The sequence below is a fragment of the Equus przewalskii genome, chromosome 12, assembly GCF_037783145.1.
Source record: "Equus przewalskii isolate Varuska chromosome 12, EquPr2, whole genome shotgun sequence".
NCBI classification, from domain to species: domain Eukaryota; kingdom Metazoa; phylum Chordata; class Mammalia; order Perissodactyla; family Equidae; genus Equus; species Equus przewalskii.
The window spans coordinates 1331746-1351240 of NC_091842.1; the positions used below are offsets into that span (position 1 = coordinate 1331746).

Genomic DNA, 19495 nt, shown 5'->3' on the forward strand with positions numbered 1-19495 from the left:
GGGGGCGCTGGTGCGAGCCACAGCACGAGGCCCCTCCCTGCGCCGCTTATCGGGGCGGCGACGAGAGGCAGTCTTCAAAGAGCGTGTGTCCTCGCACCCCAGTTGGGTGACTTCCAGCGTTGTCACTTACACCCAAATTGAATGTCCTCCAGCCGCGCCGGCTGTCGCATGCCGGCCCGCGGTGAGGCGATAATTAGACACGCGTGTGTGCGACGCATGTGCACGTGTGCGTGTCCCGCCGTACCGGCTGCGGAGGGGCAGGCAGCGGACCTGTGGCTGAGGGGTCAGGGTCATAGTCATATACACCCAGTCACACACGCGCTTCCCCCCAGCGGGTCCCAGCCCTGTGACACCCCCCGACCCCTGACCCCGGGATGTTGTCCAGCCCGCGGCCCTGGGGTGGGGCTCCGGGGGCACCAGGGTTCTCGGGCGCCCAGCCCCTGCCCGTGTCGCTTCCCCCCTAGACCCCTGGAAGCCGGCAGGAGCAGCCCCGTTTATAGCAGCGGCGCGTGCACCGCGTGGGGCTCTGGCACAGCCAGCGCGGCTCCAGGCCCCCTCGCAAGCCGGGCCCCGCACAGCGGTCTCTGGCACCCCAATCTCAGGGATGGGGGCGGGGGCTGCTGCAGAGGGGGCCCCAGCAGCCAAGGGAATCCTGCAGCCCCGGGAGGGCCCCCAGCACCCCCTCCTCTGCACCTGAATGCCGTCCGGGGGTGGATGGGGGTGACATCGAGGGGGACAGAGTGTCCCACACCACGAAGGGGGCAGGCCTGTGGCAGGCTCAGGTGGGGCATGAGCCGGCCACACCTGTGAGCAGCGATGGGCCCTGGGGTCCTTGGATGCCCCCTCCTCAGGGGGAGAGCCCTCTGGTCCATGGGATCCATTCTGCGTATTCTGACAACACATCTCCTGTTCCTCTGCGGGTGACACACGTTTGTTCACCCGGGAACTGAGTCACTTCTTTCCATGCGTCGTTTTACTTAGTCCTCCTGGGGTCGTTTTACAGACGAGGAGATTAAAAACTCAGAGTGGGTGAGCCGCTTGCCCCAGGGCACACAGCAGCAAATGACAGAATTGAAGTCCAAGGTCGGGTTAGGGCTGTGTGATCCCATAGTTGACGTTCCCTTTGGAGGCTCTGTGACCCCTGGGGACGGCGACCTTGTCCTCGCCCCAGAAGGTAGACACTCATTGAATACCAAGTGAGCAAATGAATGAGAGAGAGTACGGATGGATGAATGGCTGTGGGAAGAGGGTTGGGGCCCCAGGTTTCAGGGCTGCGATGGAGGGTGTGCGTCCCTGGGGCTGCCAGCCAGGGCCTTCCCATCAGCTGAGTGGCCGAAGCACGCAGACTTGGTCTTCCTCCCTGAGGTACTGGAATTGGAGACAGGGACTTTTATTCTGGTGGGGGTATCTCCTTAGGCGCAGACTTTCCAAGGGCCAAGTAACTGGGGCTGAATCCTCCCTCTGCTCTTCTCCGTGAGAGGGGCCGGAAGGGGAGCTAACAGCCTTGGGACCCCCAGCAGTGGCCAAGGGGCTTTATGGGGCCCGTCTTGGGCTGCCCCAGGCTGGCTGCCAGCCCCTGATGGGGGCTTCCGTTCGTGTCCTCATTCAGCTCCCTGAGTCCGGTCCCTTCCCCGATTGCGTCTGCCCGGAGGCTCCGGCCGCGTCCACTAGTCTTTATTCTCCACCCCGTGGTCGGGCCTTCTCTCCCCCGTGTTTGCAGCGGAGGGAGATGAGAGGGGCCGAGAGCCCAGGCTCTGGGCTGAGTCCTCGCCACCCCTCACCATCGGGGGAAAGCACGCCCCTTAGCGGGCCAGACCCAGACCCAGACCCCTCCCAGTGCCTTGTCGGGGAGACAGGTCCCCTTGGGGCACCGAGCATGGCCCCCCACCTCTGGTAGTCTCCGTGGCCTCTGCCCCCCTGGCCACCGCCCGAGCCCCCTCCCAGAGCGTCTCAGTGACGAGCAGGACGGCAGCCTCTTGCAGATCAATCCTGTTCTTGGTCTTTGAGCTGTAATTAATGTTTGCTGAGTTATTAGATTGATTTTTTATAGACTCAGAGACCAGGAGAATTTACACAGCTGCCGGGGTGAGCAGAGGGGCAGCTTTGGGCGGGGCGGGGAACTCGGGCCCTTCTCGGTCTGGGTCCAGCTCACGTCCCCCCAGGAAAGACACCCCCCAACTCTCGGGCTCCCCCAGGCCTGGTCGCACCTCCTGGACTTTGCTCAAACCCTCCCCCCAAATCCTTGCAACAGCCAGAACCCCACAGCCGTGTTGAGCACGCGTGCTGGGCGACACGCCACCTGCATCTTCTCACACGGCCCCGCGCTGGGCCTGGGCGGGATGACCCTTCCTGCTTCTCAGAAGAGGGAAACTCGGACTGAGAGCGACTGAATGAGTGGCGGGCTTGGGAAGCCGAGATCGAGGGTTCACGGTCGCCCACCGAGCCCCCCTCCGCTGGGCGGAGAGGGCGTGTGCTCCCGTGGGACCTGCTGGCCCCGCGTGTTCACAGACACCGTGGGTTTCACTCTCATGCCGGCCCTGGGGGCGCGTATCGACGGCCCCGTGTGTCAGAGTGAACCGAGTCTCAGAGAGGTTAAGAGAGCTGCACAGCGGTGCCGCCTGGCGAGCAGTGGGGCCTGGAGTCCCACGCGTTCACCGCCAGCTCTCCGCCGCCCTGTGACGCTGGTGCTGGCCGGCCTTCCCGGAGCCCCAAAGCACAGACACCCCTCTTCTGAGCCCCCAGCCGCCTTGCCGGCAGCCGTCACGGATCGTGGGGCCAGGAGTCGGGCTCCCCCGTCTCGCCCTATTTGATGCTCTGCATCCTGTTGGTTACACGCAGCTGCGTAACAGCCGCCCCAAACCTCTGGGGCTGGAAGCCGCTGGTAGTTTGCTCCTAACGTCTCCACAGCAGGCGTCCGGGGGGGCTCAGCGGGCGCTTCCGATCACTCCACGTGGCTCCGTCTCTCCCACGCCCGGCGCTCCTTCCGGATGGAGCCTCGAGCTTCTCCAGCAGCCGTGTCAGCGAAGTCGCTTTCCTCACCTGGGGCTGCTCCCGAGAGGCAGGCGGTGGAACTGCCAGGCTGGCGAGGGCCGTGACCAGGCGGACGCAGCCTCCTGCCCGGGGAGGGGCGGTCAAGTCCCGGTGCAGACGAGCCCCCGAGGGTGAAGTTGCAGCTGTCTTTCGGGAACACCACTGGCTGGACAAGCCGCTGCCTTGATCTCCTTGCTTCCTGGGTGAGTTAGGCTTTTCTCCTCGGTTAGAAGGATATTTGGAGAATGTCTGTGCCTTTTCTCGTTTTGTTTCTCTGTGTCCCCCAATGCCTGATGTGACGTCCGTCTGTCCACACGTGGACCACCCGCAATGTAATCAGAAGGCCCTGGGAGGGTGGTGAGTCCTGGCCTCATTGGAGGGAGCGGGGTCTCCTCCGAGGCCCCGGGCAGCCCCACCCGGCCCGGGCCATAAAAGCCCATCCCACATTGCCCCGTTGCGGAATGGCCCTCCGTCCCGGAGGCCAACGTGGAATTCCCCAAATAAGATGTTTATCCAGTCGTCATAAGCTTTCCCACCGAGGTTTCTCTGTGGTTCACCCGACCTCGAGCGGGCCCCGAGTCATGAAAATCTGGAACGCACAGAAGACGGATCCGGGGTGACGTTTCACTTCGTAAAACGCCCGTTCGCTTTACAAAGTGGCTCCCGGTGTTGGCCCGCACGGCTGTCCGGGGCATGTCCGCTGTGGAGCGGCCCCGAGCTCGTAAGCCAGGAGGCTCCATCAAGGGCTTTCTCCCCCTGAGCTGGGAGCCACCGTCTGGAGGAAGTCACCCCAGGTGGCAGTGAGGACGGCCCCAGACCCCAGGCTGCAAAGATGGTGCCAGAAACTCAACCCCGCACATCTCGCCCGGGAATACTGGATCGAAAATCCTCAGTAAGACACAAGCAGATCCAATTCCACAGAATATTAGAGAGATAATCTGCCACAATTATGTAGGATTTATCCAAAGAATTCAAAGATGGTTTAATATCAGAGAAATCTGTTAATATAATGTCTAATGCCGTGTTAATCAATGATGACAGGCGTGTGATAAAGCCAATGCCGGCTTCTGATTTTAGAGTAACTGCTAAAAATAGGACTAGAAAGATACTTTTCTTTTTTTATGACAATTAAGAATTCGTGTCTCAGTTCAACAGCCAGGATCATTCTAAAATAAATTTTTAACGATTCTGATTCAAAACCTTTTATTAAAAAACCCAACAGTGCCCCTTTATCGTTGTCTAGGAATCCTGGACATCGCAATAAGACATGAAACAGAATTAAGTGGGATGTCTACAGGAAAGAACTGTAATTATTTGCAGACAATGTGATTTGAGGCCTTAGAGACCCGGGAGAGCCAAGTGAAAAATTAATTTGATCTGAGAACTCAGGGAAGGTCGTGGGCCGGATAGAAAACAAACATTCTCAGGACAAATCAATAATTTTCATCTGTACCAGCAACAATTCGTTCATTGGAAATACGCAGTCCCCTCTCACCATGGCAACGATGAGAACCCCGTGGGATTCCTGGGAATAAATTTACAAGAAAAATTTAGGATCATCGTGAAGAACTCTATAAAGTGGTGGGGTGGGGGTGGGGGTTAGGGTTCCAGGTGGAGGAAACAGCATCTTAGAGAAAACGCTGGAGATGCAGGCTGATCACCCCCTTAGAGGGCAAGGTGAGGGATGGCGAGGGCCGGGCGGGCAGGGACTGTCACCCAGGCCTGGCTGGACTCTCGCGAGGGCCCTGGGGAGCCATGCGGGGTTGTAGGGAGAGGGGGGGGACAGGCTTGACCAGCTGTGCCCTGTGGAAAGCACACTCCGGCCGGGGTCGGGGGAGAGTCGCAAATCAGCTGGAAGGAATAGATTATTCAGTACATGGTGTCAGGACCATTTGTCGCCCATTTTGGGGGTGAAAATCAATTTCGATCCTTCTGTACACCCGTGAAATACTTTCCAGGCGGACGGTCACACCGTAGAGACGCTGGCGGAGGGAGGCGGGCATTGGGTCTCAGGATGGCTCCGAGCTCCTGAAGCTGCACGAGAGAACCCGAGGGGTCGGAAGATAATCACGAGGCAGAGCTTTGTCAGAATCCCCCCGGTGTGGACACAACTCTCCGGTGACACGAGGAGAGAGAGAGCCCTGTTTCCGACATGGAAACACCCCAGTTGTGAGGGGACCGTTCTGGGCTGTTCTCTACGGTGTCTCTGTGCCCCGCCCCTCACCAGAGCGGGACCGGTCCCCCCGACCCGGCGTGACGGCCACTGCGGCCCAACCCGAGCCCGGTGAGCCGGGTGTGGCGGACGTGTCCTGCCTGCCTCCTGGCCCACTGGCATCGCTGATGCTTTTCAGACTGGACTTTGCTTGGTGTTTCACTTCCCTTATTAATTGAACATTTGAGGGCTAATTGCTAATTTATAACCTCTGCTCGAAAACCGTGCCCCAAATCTTTAGTACAATTAATGGCGGCCGGGGAGCCCACTCTGCCAGAGCCATCGCGGTGACGGTGATGCGAGGCGGGGCCTGCGCGCAAAGGCCTGACCGGGTGGGCGGCGTTGGCCACGGTCACTGGTCACCGTGTCTGCTTGAGCGGCTCCGGGGGTGGTGGAGTACGGAGAGGGAGCTGCACCTTGGTGTCCCCGAAGGGCCTGTCCGACGTCCTGGGACGAGGTCCTGTCTTCCCACGGGGCTGGGAGCAGAGCTTACGACGCAGACGGAATCCCCAGGCTCCATGCGGGGTGAGCAGAAAGGGCTTCCAGGGTTCGGGGCTCCCGGAGGTCAGGGTTGTACAGGAAGAGCAGAGCCAGCAAATCTCTACCTTCGGTCTCCAACCGGCCATCCCTCAAAACAACCAGAGAGATTCGGGTCAGACTAAAGATAGAACTTCCCGGCTGCCAGGATTACGAGGCTGTGATGGGGAACGGTGCCAGGCATCCTTTGGACACCTAGACCCTTGCCTGGCGTCAGCGACATGCTTCCCGACGTCAGGGGGTGGACCGGTGTTCCTGGAGAGGGTCACCCTTCCTCCCTCATGCCCGGAGGCAGCCGGCCACCCGTACCACCCCCACGCCCGCCAGCGCAGGAACAAGAAACCATTGCAAAATGATTTCTCCCTCCAACGATGCCATCCATCATGTTTTTTAATTTAAAAGGATGCCCAGTGGAAGCATAGCAGACCTTTAAATGTTTGGGTCCCTAATTAACTCCGGAGCAGCCTGGAGCTGCGGGCCTGGAGGGAGGAGGGGTGGAGCGAGCCCGGCGTCGTCCCAGGAGGCAGGCCTCCACCCCCCCGCCCTGCCCGGGGCCCTTCTTGCCGCGTCTGTGGGACCAGGCAGTGCAGCCCGCCTCCTCCGGGGCCAGGACCCTGCGCCACGCACAGCCCTGGGCTCCCCTTGGCTCCAGCTCCAGCTCCAGGGGCCCCTCTGGAAACTCGGGGGTGGGACCGGAGTCTGCATTTTTAACTCCATCCGCACGGTGGACGCTGATGCCGTGCGCCACTGACCTCTCTCTGGGAAAATCTTGACTTTCTGGCTCTGCAAAACCCTCTCACTTTGGAGCCTCTGTTTCCGCCTGCACGTAATTAGGTGGACCCTGACACCTGCCTCCCTGGACATTGGAGAAGGGGCTCGGGATACAGCAGGCGCTCGATACATGCGGGGTCCTGGAGGAGATAAGAGGTCACAACCTCTGTTTGCACACTTCCTGCTTGTGGCAGACTCTGGATGGGCAGGGGGAGGCCCCCGAGGCTCGGAGGAGGCCAAGTCCTGAGGATCCTGCCCTGCTGAGTCAGCACTGCTGGACCGCCTGCCAGGAGCCGCCAGCCTCCTTGGGTAAACGGGGAGGAAGCGGGAGGGGGAGGGCAGGCTCTAGGTGGGCACCAGGGTGGCAGCTCACCAAAGTAAAACCTGCAAGGTGCATCCGGCTGGCCTGCTCGGTTCACCAGCACTGCTTGGAACTCCCCCATCACTGAGGCCACAGGGCGGCTGGAGAAGGACATGAGTGTTTCCAGAGCTGGAGGCCTCAAATCGTCTGCTCATGTCTTCCACACTATAACCTTGGGAGGGTGCGCTGATCTCCATTTGACGGAGGAGGAGACAGGCTCAGAGAGGTTAAGTGACTTGCCCAAGGTCACACAGCCAGAGCACGGCAGAGCTGACATTCACGTCTTGGCCTAGGAATCTGAACCCTGAGATGGTCCCGTGCCCCCTTCGGGTGGGCAGTCCGCCCCCACACCTGCCCTGGCTGGTCCGAGTCGTACGTCCAGCCGCCCTGAGGCGCCCACCGCGGCCCCCGGGCTCTGCGGCAGAGCCGGGCTGCAGAGGGAGGCAGGCAAACGCTAGCAGTAAACATGATCTACCGGCACAACATCGGGATGGTAGAAAGTTATCGATCTGTGGCTCTCCGCCCGCCTCCCCGTGCGCCTGGCCTCGAGCCCAAGTTTCCCTTGGAGGCGAGAGTCCGCACCGTCAGCAGGATCCTTGCCCCGCCCTGGCCCGGCCCCCCGCCTCCGGGCTGGGCTCCACGGTGGGGAAGGGAACGGTGTGTTTAGACAGATCGCTCCCGTCCCAGCACGGGCGACGGCGACTATGCAAATCGGGTCGTAAGAAGTTTAAAGGCCTGGAACCACCATATTTCTTGATTTCATTAGCGGCGACACAGGCTGCAGAGTCGACGTGGCAGAAGGAACCCCGTCCCAGGCTCACCACGCACGCCGTCCCCATTGTCCCTGGGCGACAGAGGTGCTCTCTGCGGTGGGGAGTGTGCGTGTGTGTGTGCGCACGCGTGTGTGTGTGTGCACACGTGTGTGTGTGCATGCATGTAAGTGTGTGTGTGTGAGGTCAGGAGACGGCACAGGGGCAGGTTCGGGGCAGGGAGACACGAGGCTCCGGACGTCTCAGAATCAGAAGATTCCCCCCAAGGCACCCGGCTCAACTCTTTCATGTTACAGGTGGGGAAACTGAGGCCTGGAGGCGGGGCTTGGGGAAGCCCTCGGCCCCGCCCACTCTCCCGCTGTGGCCCGTTCTCTCCATGCCCCGATGTTAAGAGGGAGGCAAGGATCTCCCACGGGGCTGGGGAGCCGGGGGAGGGAAATGGGCAGATCAAAGTCCAGACTCCTCCCCCAGCACTCAGGCCTCCGTCTCCCACAACCGCATTGCCCGGCACCCTGCTTCCTGGATGTCGCCCGCGCCCTGGAGCGGGCCCTCCTCTGAACGCACGTGCTTCCTGCCTCCACACTTCTGCGCGCACCCTCTCCGCCTGGGACACCCGTTACCCCTCTTCTTTCTTAACAAACTCCTGCTCATCTGCTAGGACCCATCACGTGGAGGCCCAGTGAGCACCCACCCCTCCCTGCAGGCTTGGACGGGGCCCGATGCCACAGGGCAGCCAGGGTGTCCATGTGCCCTCCCCGGGCACCCAGGCAGCAGCTCTGTGACCGCCGGGTGTGGGGCAGTTGAGTCAGCGGCCGAGTGGCTCAGGTGGGCTCGTCCCGTATGACCGGACTTGGGTCCTTGGCAAGTCCCTTCTCCCAGGGCCTCTGGCTTCTCCCCTGGACTGCAGAGGGCGTGTGGCTGTCCCTTGTCCCTCTTCCCTTGCAGGAATGTGGTGAGGCCTCATGACGGGATGGCTCTGAGAGTGACTGGCGTGTCATGCTGTCACAGAAGTGGTGGCCAGGACACAGCCCCCCTTCTCGGGCCCCTCCCATCTCTCCTCGTGCCCCTCAGCCCGGTCCCGGTGGCCTCAGGGTGGCCTCCCTGAAGTGACCCACAGACACGAAGGCACTGTTGCACCCACATGAACACACGTGAGTGTTCACATGTGGACACGTGCAGGGCAAATACGTGTGTGCACCAGACATGGTGAACAAGCATACACGTTTGCACGCCTGTGAGCATATAGACAGGTGTGTGCACAGACACACGGACCGATATGCACACACAAAGGCTGGCCTCAGGTGTGTGCAAACAGACCCCAAACACTTAGGGCCCCACACGGGTCTGGGGGCTCCGGTCCACCCTGCACGCCCTCGGCTCCCCCAGCTGCAGCCAGAGGGGCCCCTTGGGCTGTCCCCACAGCTCAGGCCTGCTGACTGAGGGCAGAGGGGAGCTGAGCAGTGACGCCCCGAATCCAACCGGCCTGGTGGGGAAATGACCCCATGTTAAAGGCGAGGAAACTGAGGCCACAGAGCTGGTTCCCACCAGTGTCTCTGTGATGAGGCCGGCCTGTGCCCTGGGCCTTGGTTTCTGCCGCTAGGAAGTGGGGTCGTTGTCACATGCCCCTCGGGGCTGTCATGAGGAAGCGACGAGAGGGCGTGAACAGAGATGCTGTTCACCAGCCAACCAGCCTGTGCCAACCAGCCTGGCATCCAGCAGGCCCTGGACAGCGTGCCTTTTCTCAACCAGGCGGGTCTCCGTCCATCTGGGTGAGGAGGCGCCCAGGGTTTGTACAGAGTACGGATGTGAACAGATGTCCCTTTGCAACCCCGTCGATGTGTTAGGATTTACAGACCCGAGAAGGCTCGGGCGGGTGTGCCCCACCTGAGCGGTGCCAGCCACCACGTGGGCATTTCATGTCCCCTCAGAGGGTGGTGGCAGCTCCCGCCGGCCTGACAGAACGTGGAAAGGAAGCTAATGTTTGTGAGAAACCGCCAGCCCTTGGGGAGGAGGCGTTTTTCCTCCCACTTTGCAGGTGCGAACACGGGAGCTGACGCGTCCCAGCCGGGGCCCAGCGTGGTGGGACTCTGAGCCAGGGACGGCGGTGGGGGAGCCGCCCGCTCTCAGACTTGAAGGAGAAGAGCGGTCCCTGGGGCGGGGGGAGGAAGGTGGTGCGTGCGGGGAGCCGGGAGCATCCGGCGAGAGGGCAGACGGAGCGAGAGCCGGCAGGGAGGCCCGACGTGCGCGGCACTGGGACGCGGTGTGGACCTTTGTGTGGGAGGATGGATGTCGTCAAGAGTTCTTGGCGAGGTGGCAGGATCCCCCGATGGCGCTTCAAGGCCCCTCTGGCTGTGGAGTGGGAGGTGGGGCCACCGCAGGAGATGATAGTGGCTTGGACCAGGGTGGCCATGGCAGGAGGGGCAGGAGGCGAGGACCCCGGATACATTTGGAGGTGGAGTCAATGCTATGGCTTCCGGACTGGGCTTCCAGGGGCCGAGGAGAGAGAGGAGTCGAGGATGACACGTCGATTTTTGGAGAAGAGCTCCATTTGGGGGGCACAGCCTTTGAGAGGGGAAGCCGCTGGCTCTGTGAGCCTGGGGTGCCGGGGGTCCGTCAAGGTTGGCGAGATGGACTGGGGGCCCGACGTGGGCGGACAGCATTGAAGCCACGGGAGGGGTGAGACCACCCCGGGGAAGGTGAGGAGAAGCGGCGAGGGCCGAGCACGGAGCCTGGCCACGGGGACAGTTAGAGGTCAGGGTAAAGAAGAGGGGACAGTGGCCAGTGGAGGAGACTGGGACGGGCGAACGTGGCGGCTCGGAGACCTGGAGCAGAAAGTGCTTCAAAGAGGAGCGGCCAGCTACGTGGGCCAAATGCTGCCAAGAGGCCGGGAGAGATAAAAATAGAAGCATGCCCTTTGGAGCTGGCAAGACAGAGGTCACCGGTGACCTTGAGGGCTCCGAGGGCGTGGGGGATGGACGCTGCACCGGAGGGACTGAGAAATGAAGATAAAGTGGGGGCAGTGGGGATGGAAACTGCTGGCAACCTTTGCAAAGAAATCTGCCACGAAGGGGAAGGGAGACGGGGCGGTGGCTGGAAGGTATTCAGTTCAAGTTATTTGTTTTTTATGGAAGGTTCTAGAACTATGCTGCCCCGTACAACAGCCACCAGCCACATCTCTGGTGCTCAGCAGCCACACGGGCTGCCCTGTGGGGCCGCGCAAGTATAGACGACCTGGCCCATCACAGAAAGTCCCTGGGGGCCGTGTGCAGGGTTGTGAGGCTGGGGCTGCTGAAGCAGGAGGTGCGGGAGGAGACGTCAGAGGGGTCCAAGGGGACACAGGTGGTACAGCTGGAGGTGGCCAGGGCCTCTGCATCTCTCTGAAGCACGGGGGCCGGTGCAGGCAGGATGAGGGGACAGCCCTGGGCCTCCCCAGGGCCCTGCAGCCTCCGCCGGTGCCAGGACCCGGGTCTGGGGTGTGGCAGCTGGTCTGTGCCCCACTGCCAGCCCCACACGCGCTCTGAGAGCATCCTGGGAACGGTAGTTTAGAGCCACTTACCGCGCACAAGGGACAGGCATGTGAGTCTGCAGGGGAATGAGGATGGAGGGGGCCCGTGGTGGAGCGAGCGAGCGAGCAAATACGCGGGCCCCCAGGAGAAACGGCCGTCCTGGGGGCGGGCGTGATCTGGCAGAACCTTTCGAGGTGGTTCGGCCAGTTCACTGGACGGCTGTTCCCAGGGGCCCTGCCTGCGTCCGGCGTCACAGGGCTCCCAGACCCACGGGGCTGCATCCTGTCCCCCACCAGGGGATCAACTCCGAGGGAGCACGCGATGGCTCCGAGCGGGGCTTGGGGAGCTCAGCCCGTGTGCTGAGGGGCTGCCTGGAGGAACGGGGCGCTTCCACCGGACCTGCCGCCCAGCCCCCACCCCCGGCAGGAGGAGGACGGGCTGACAACTCCCTGTGTGACCTCGGATGAGGCCTTCTGTTCTCTGGGCCTCAGTTTCCCCTCTGTAAAGTGAGATGTGGAATGAGAACTCTGGGGTCCCTGCAAGGCTGGGGTCATGGGGGGTACACGAGGGGCAGAGGCAACTCTTTCTGGTGTGGGGGACAGCCACCAGGGTCCCACCCACGCCCCTGGCTGATCCCTCCCCCTGAGGCCAGGCTGGGTAGGGAGGATGTCCCATCCCCTCAGCCCGTGTGACAGAGGAGGCTCCAGAGTGTGGGGGTACACGGGGGGGTGAGACTGCTCCCCGGAACCACTTGCCGCTCACAAGGTGCAAAGTCAGAAGCACAAATTCCTAGACTGTCACGTTGGGGGTGGGGAGGTGCCTGTGGTGGTGGCAGAAAGGGCAGGGAGGGGAGGAGGCTGGGGCAGGGACCTGGCTGGATCTGGGACGTGCACGCTGAGATGGAGCTGCGTTCACCTGCAGGCCCATGCACGCGCACACACACACACACACGCACGCACACAGACGCACACACTCATCAGATGGTGCTGGTGCAGGTCCTGATAAACGTGTGCTGAAATGTATTCACCCCTTACAAACCCGGCCTATGCCCTTGGGCACACAGACCCGTGAGTACACACAGACGCAGAGCCCAGCACACGGGTGTGCAAGCACTCGAGTGTGCATGCGGCTCTCCAGCCTCCAGGGCCCCCGGTCCGCCCACCACCGTCCTGCCGAGGGGCCCTGGGAGGGGGCGGGGGGAGGCTGGCTGGCCCTGGGCCCGTCCCTCCTCCGCCAGCGCCTGCCTGTGATAAGGGCTCTTTAGGGCCTGTAATCCTCCTTAACTTGACTTTGGGTTATTTTGAGCAAGAGATTAAAGGTGATTACCATCAGCACTGCTGAGGCGCCACACTGCCAAGTGGGCCTGCCGCTCGGCACACCCCCGTCCGGGGGCTGGAGCCAGACTCCGTCAGCCCCGGGCTGGTCACCACCCTCACCCCGCCCGCTGTCTAGGATGCACTGGCACGTCAGGGAACGGGGGCTCCCGGGCCACCCCCACAGCCTGCCCAGCCGAGGGCTCTTGGCCTCTCAGGAGCCCCGGGTGACATAAAGCACAACATGGGCACAGGTCGTCCGGACATCTGGACGGATGGGCAGGTGCACTGCGGGCAGGGAGGAAGGGAGGCCCCTGCAGGCAAGCAGGTGCCGTGAGGTGGTGGAGATGCTGGTGGCAATAGAGATGCGCTGGACACGCTCCCCGTGGCGTTGTAGCTTTATATCACAAGCCAGACCACACAAGGATCCCCGTTTCTCCCTAGCAGGCTCCCTCCTTTGGGGAGGGACGCTCAGGAAGACCCCACCTGCCCCAGAGCCGTTTCTGATCGGGCCCAGAGAGGCCCGGTGCTCTGCACAGTATCGCACAGCAGCTTGGGGCCAAGCCCTGGGTGGGCTCCGCCATGGCCTGCCAGGCTGTCTCCCCAGCCCCGACCCCTTCCCCATCTGATCTGTCCCCTCTCTTTCAAGCAGGAGCCAGATCAAAACTATTCTTTATGAAGTTTCCAAAGGGGGGAAAAGCATCCTATTTCACATGATTATGTTTTTTCTCCTCATTTAACCGCCTCGGTGCAGACTAGTTGCAAACGTCAATATCGGTGAAATACACTCCGCTGGCCGCCCGCCAGGCCACCGAGCGGTTACAGAGGCCACTGTAAATCCAGGGCTTAACGAGCAGACGCACGCCCGCTCGTCTGTCCTGCGGGAGAAATACGAGGGGCCGAGGGGCGCGTCCCGCCGGCTGGCGGTCCTCCTGTCGGGGGAAGGGGGGCGGGGGTCCGAGGGGGAGCGGAAACCCTGCACGGCGTCCAGCCACGTCCCCCACAGGCACCCGGCTCCTGCCTGGAGTGCCCCCCACCCCCCTGCCTGTGGTCCGACAGTCACATCCTGGGCATCCTTGCCAGCACCAGGGGTACAGAGACGGAGAAGGGGGCCCTGTCCAGGAGAAGCACAGGGTCTGCTGGGGACCGAGGGGGAGGGGCAGAGAGCAAGATGCTCTGGGACCCTCCCGTCACGTCTGGGGCCTGGAGTGGTTGGAGGTGTGAGCAGAAGATCCTCGTCTGAGCCTGAGGCCACGGGGAGCCCGGAAACTCTGGGTAGAGCTGCTCTCTCCTTCTGGGCTTGCTTCCAGGATGCACCAGTGACGGGTGGTGACAGGCCCGGGTGCCCTGAGCCGGGTGGAAAGCCGCAGAGACTGTCCAGCTGGCTCATGGGGTAAACTGAGGACCAGAGGAGCATGATGCTCCCGGGCCACAGGGCAGGAGCGCTCAGGCCCAGAACCTCGCTCTCCGGGTACCTGGGCGCTGCCTCCCTTGAGAGGAGCTGGAGGCGAGCCCAGGAGTTCCGGAAGATTCTCTGCTGGCCAGGGGAGGACCCTTCAGCCGGGGGCTCAGAGCACCCCCTGCAGGCGGCTGCGAGGGCCCGGCAGGACCCTGCTGGGAGGAGGAGGCGCCCCTGAGTCTCCAGGCAGCAAAGCAGAGCATTGGTCACATGAGCGTCCCTGGCCAGGGCCAGCCAGAGCAGCCCCGTCACTCGTCAGCCGTGCAACTTTAGGTCTCGTTTCTGGGCCTCAGTTTCCTCCTCTGACAAATGGGGTCACCGATGAGACGGCGCCAGGCCAGGCACACATGCTCTCGATTCTCTGCCGTCGCCAGGTGGCTGAGCAGGTGGTGTCATTTCCACTTTGCAGAAGAGGAAACTGAGGCAGTCTGGAGCCAGGGCTCGCCCTTCCCTCCCACCCTCAGCACACAAACATGATCCCGGCGAGTAGGCAGTCAGTATTTCCTGTCGTCCTGCATCGTTCTGGGACTCCTCAAATGCGCCTCTGTTTTCCCAGGTGGCTTGGACACTTGACCGCTTGCCCTGTGGCTCGCCAGGCGCCTCCTGACCGGCTGTCCCCTCTCTTGTTTTACAGCAGGACCAGCTGAGCTGGAGCTGCAGGGTGGAGCTGTCCGGACGCGCAGGCCGATGGGGACGGAGGTCACGGCCATGGCAGGACGCGGGCGGACGACGAGAGGCGGCGGGCAGTGAGGGAGGCGCGTCCCTCCCAGCACTCGCGCCGTGCGACCATGCGGTTTGGGACAGGACGCCCCTGAGTCTGCAAGCAGCCTCCCCTCCCGCCCCTCTGTCCCTTCGGAGGCTGCAGCCCGGCCCCCCACCCAGTCCCCCCACCCCCACCCCTGGGCAGGCTGAGCGGGGTCTCCCGCGAGGGCGGTCCCAATGGCCGGGTGCCGGTGGGGCGCGCTGTGGGTGTGCGTGGCGGCCGCCGCCCTGCTGCACGCGGGCGGGCTGGCCCGTGGCGACTGCTGGCTGATTGAGGGCGACAAGGGTTTCGTGTGGCTGGCCATCTGCAGCCAGAACCAGCCGCCGTACGAGGCCATCCCGCAGCAGATCAACAACACCATTGTGGACCTGCGGCTGAACGAGAACCGCATCCGCAGCGTGCAGTACGCGTCGCTGAGCCGTTTCGGCAACCTCACGTACCTCAACCTCACCAAGAACGAGATCGGTTACATCGAGGACGGCGCCTTCTCCGGCCAGTTCAACCTGCAGGTCCTGCAGCTGGGCTACAACCGGCTGCGCAACCTCACGGAGGGCGTGCTGCGCGGCCTGAGCAAGCTGGAGTACCTGTACCTGCAGGCCAACCTCATCGAGGTGGTGACGCCCAGCGCCTTCTGGGAGTGCCCCAACATCATCAACATCGACCTGTCCATGAACCGCATCCAGCGGCTGCACAGCTCCACTTTCGCCGGCCTGGCCAAGCTGTCCGTGTGCGAGCTCTATAGCAACCCCTTCTACTGCTCCTGCGAGCTCCTGGGCTTCCTGCGCTGGCTGGCGGCCTTCACCAACGCCACGCAGACCTACGACCGAATGCAGTGCGAGTCGCCGCCCCTCTACTCCGGCTACTCCCTCCTGGGCCAGGGCCGCCACGGCCAGCGCAGCATCCTCAGCAAGCTGCAGTCCGTGTGCACCGACGGCTCCTACGCGGCCGAGCCCCACCCGCTGCCCGGCCGCTCGCCGTCGGGCCGCTCGCCGCCGCCACCGCCGCTGCCCCCCGAGCCCAGCGAGGCCCCCTGCGCCGACGACGAGTGCTTCTCTGGCGACGGCACCACGCCGCTGGTGGCCCTGCCCACGCTGGCCACCCAGGCCGAGGCCCGTCCGCTCATCAAGGTCAAGCAGCTGACGCAGAACTCGGCCACCATCACGGTCCAGCTGCCCAGCCCGTTCAACCGCATGTACACGCTGGAGCATTTCAACAACAGCAGGTCGTCCACGGTGTCCAGGCTCACGAAGGCCCAGGAGGAGATCCGCCTGACCAACCTCTACACGCTCACCAACTACACCTACTGTGTGGTCTCCACCAGCTCGGGGCTGCACCATAACCACACCTGCCTCACCATCTGCCTGCCCAAGCCGCCCAGCCCGCCGGGCCCTGTGCCCAGCCCCTCCACGGCCACCCACTACATCATGACCATCCTGGGCTGCCTCTTCGGCATGGTGCTGGTGCTGGGCGCTGTCTATTACTGCCTGCGTAAGCGGAGACGCCAGGAAGAGAAGCACAAGAAGGCGGCCTCGGCGGCCGCGGCCGGCAGCCTCAAGAAAACCATCATCGAGCTCAAGTACGGGCCCGAGATGGAGGCGCCCGGCCTGGCCCCACTGTCCCAGGGCCCGCTGCTGGGCCCCGAGGCTGTGACCCGCATCCCATACCTGCCGGCGGCCGCCAGCGAGGTGGAACAGTACAAGCTGGTGGAGAGCAGCGAGACCCCGAAGGCCAGCAAGGGCAACTACATGGAGGTGCGCACCGGGGAGCCCGCGGAACACCGGGACTGCGAGCTGGGCCGGCCGGGCCCCGACAGCCAGAGCTCGGTGGCCGAGATCTCCACCATCGCCAAGGAGGTGGACAAGGTCAACCAGATCATCAACAACTGCATCGATGCCCTCAAGTCTGAGTCCACCTCCTTCCAGGGCGGCAAGTCCGGGGCCGTGTCCACGGCCGAGCCACAGCTGGTGCTTCTGTCCGAGCCGCTGGCCGGCAAGCACGGTTTCTTGTCGCCCGTGTACAAGGACACCTTCACCCACGGCCTGCAGCGGCACCACAGCATGGAGGCGGCCCCCGGACCCCCGCGCGCCACCACCCCGGCCGGCGGCTCCGTGCGCAGCCCGCGCGCCTTCCGTGCCGAGGCCGCTGGGGTACACAAGGCCGCGGCCGCCGAGGCCAAGTACATCGAGAAGAGCTCACCCGCGGCCGACGCCATCCTCACTGTGACGCCCGCGGCCGCCGTGCTGCGGGCCGAGGCCGAGAAGGGCCGCCAGTACGGCGAGCACCGGCACTCGTACCCCGGCTCCCACCCCGCCGAGCCGCCCGCGCCCCCCGTGCCTCCGCCCCACGACAGCCTGGGCGGCCGCAAGCCGTCCATCCTGGAGCCGCTGACCCGGCCGCGGCCTCGCGACCTGGCTTACTCACAGCTGTCCCCACAGTACCACAATCTGAGCTACTCCTCCAGCCCCGAATACCCCTGCCGGGCCTCCCAGAGCATCTGGGAACGCTTCAGACTGAGCCGCCGACGCCACAAGGATGACGCGGAGTTCATGGCGGCCGGCCACGCGCTGCGCAAGAAGGTCCAGTTTGCCAAGGATGAGGACCTGCACGACATCCTGGACTATTGGAAGGGCGTGTCTGCGCAGCACAAGTCCTGAGCCCCGCTCTCCCCTTCCGCCCCCGCCCGCCCGCAACTCGTGACGCCCACTGGACCAAAAAGGACACAAAACTCATTGCAGCTATTTGTAACCCAGAGACTCTCACGCGAACCCGACACACACGCGTGCACACGCGTGACAGCAGCCGCTGAAGCTGGGCCCCGCGGAGAAGGTGGGGGGGGGGCCCAGGGTACCCACGGAAGGGAGCCGCGGCCGGGTGCGCACTCCTGTGCCGAGCCGGGCCCCCCGGAGTGAGCAGCCTGTCTGCGCGCACACTGCGCGCACACACTGTGCACACACACATGCACACGCACACACACACACACAAGGGACTTCGGAAAACTGTGTCTTAGGGATGGGGGTGAGGATGGGAATTTTTTTTCATTGTCTTTCTTCTCTGCCTTCTTTCTTTTCCTCTCTCTTTCTTTCTTTTCTTCCTTTTTTTAAAAAAAAATAATAAAAGTCAAGTTCTCTTAATAAGATATAACAACAGACATGGGGGGCGTGTGGCCGGCGTGACCACCTGGCTCCCCGGGTCATCTCCTCTGTCCGTGGTTTGCTGTGGATTCTGTCCTGTCCGTCGCTTCGTTGCCACCTCCGGAGGCCACCAAAGACGGCAGAGAGAATGCAGGCGGCCGGGTGGCCTCAGGGACACCCTGGAGACCCGCGGGACTCGAGGGGGAGGGCTGTGCCGTGGACGGCTCGGGGGTGGCCAGGAGGGGCGTGGGCTGGGCCTGCGTGCTCTGGCCGTGTCCCCGCTGTACACTGTCATCGTCCTATTGTACAGAAAAATATTTCTATATTTGCAATGTTTGCTGTAAAATGAGAAAGAAGAAAAAAAAGACTGTGTCTACTAAAAAAAAAAAAATTCTGCAAAGGAAAAAGCCCAAATACTTGTTTGGCCTGGATTTTTGCTGTGGGATTTAGGGAAAGATTTGGGGTTCCCTTGATGTCTGGTTTTGCGGTGGTTTTATTGATTTGGGCCATGGGGTGGGGCTGGGGTTACAGGTGGGCACCACTGAGCTCTCCTTCCTGGAGGATGGGCGTGACCCTGAGTGACCACGGGAGGGGACACGTGAGAGCTGGTGGGAGAAGTAAGCAGCCGACACGGGGTTGGACAATGTCCAGCGGCTTTGAGGACGAGAGGACGTGTGGACGGGGGAGGAGGGAGCTGAGGGAGGTGGGTGCGGGGCCCTGGGCGTGAGTGGGTGTGCAAGAAGATCCAGGTGTCTGGAGGTGGTTTTTGTGCTGTGTGTATCTGACTGTGCGTGTGAACAGGTGTTCGTGCACAGAGCCGGGAAGCTGAGTGGGTGTGAGTGGGCTGTGGGCAGCCAGAGGTGAGGGTGAGTGTGGAGGGCGTGGGTCTGGGTGTCAGCAGGGGTGAGAGGTTGGAGCGTGTGTCGGGTGGGTCCCCTGCAAAGCTGGAGCCGCCCCTACAGGGGAAGTGCCCTGAGCCCCTGATACTGGGGACGCTGCAGCCCTGAGCCAGCCTCTCAGACCCATGGCCCCCCTCCACAGGCGTCTGGCCCATTCCCCTGCCCACTTGGTGTAGCCCCCAGGTCAGAGTGAGCGGTCTGAGTGCCCAGATGCACAGCACCACGTGCTTCAAAATCTCCAGAGAAGACCAGCTCCCAACACCCAGCCCACAGGAAGTCCCTCTCCGTGGCTAGCCCAGTGCTGCTTGCTGCCTCAGCCATGGGTTCCCGCTGTCCTGCCCGTCAGGAGCCAGAGCAAGGCTTTCAGGGGGGAGAGGCCATTGCCAAGCCCTCGCGTCCACCTGCCAGCAGAGTGGGGTCCCTGCGCCCACCCCCAGCCCTGGGTCCAGCAGAGCCGCCTTCTCTGGGGGAGAGGGGGAGGCCAGGACCCTGCAGGGAAGGGGCGACCCCCCGGCCCCTCCCTTCCACTGACGGGCCCCCCTGCCAGATGCCAAGTCTTCCAGCCACTGCTCCCTGCCTGGTGGCAGTGACCCTCTGCCTCGTGACCCCTGCTCTCACCCCTTCCATCCAGAGCAAACCCATTCCCAGCCTCAATTTCCAATAAAGACCCAGGGAGGCATGCGTGGGGGGCTGGAACTGGATCCCGGAGGCAATGGGAGCCCTGGGAGATGCTGGAGCAGGGA

General features: G+C 62.9%; 1 protein-coding gene across 2 annotated transcripts in view; it reads left to right on the forward strand.

Annotated features, from left to right (window-relative positions):
* Positions 1–18267, forward strand: part of ELFN1 (extracellular leucine rich repeat and fibronectin type III domain containing 1) — a 69172-nt gene extending 50905 nt beyond the window's left edge. For both annotated transcript variants that reach the window (XM_070566135.1, XM_070566136.1), the window contains exon 3: positions 14594–18267. In XM_070566135.1, coding sequence (XP_070422236.1) covers positions 14899–17376 — 2478 coding nt within the window. In that variant the 5' untranslated portion in view covers positions 14594–14898 and the 3' untranslated portion in view covers positions 17377–18267. The remainder of the gene's footprint in view (positions 1–14593) is intronic.
* Positions 18268–19495: the final 1228 nt, after the last annotated feature.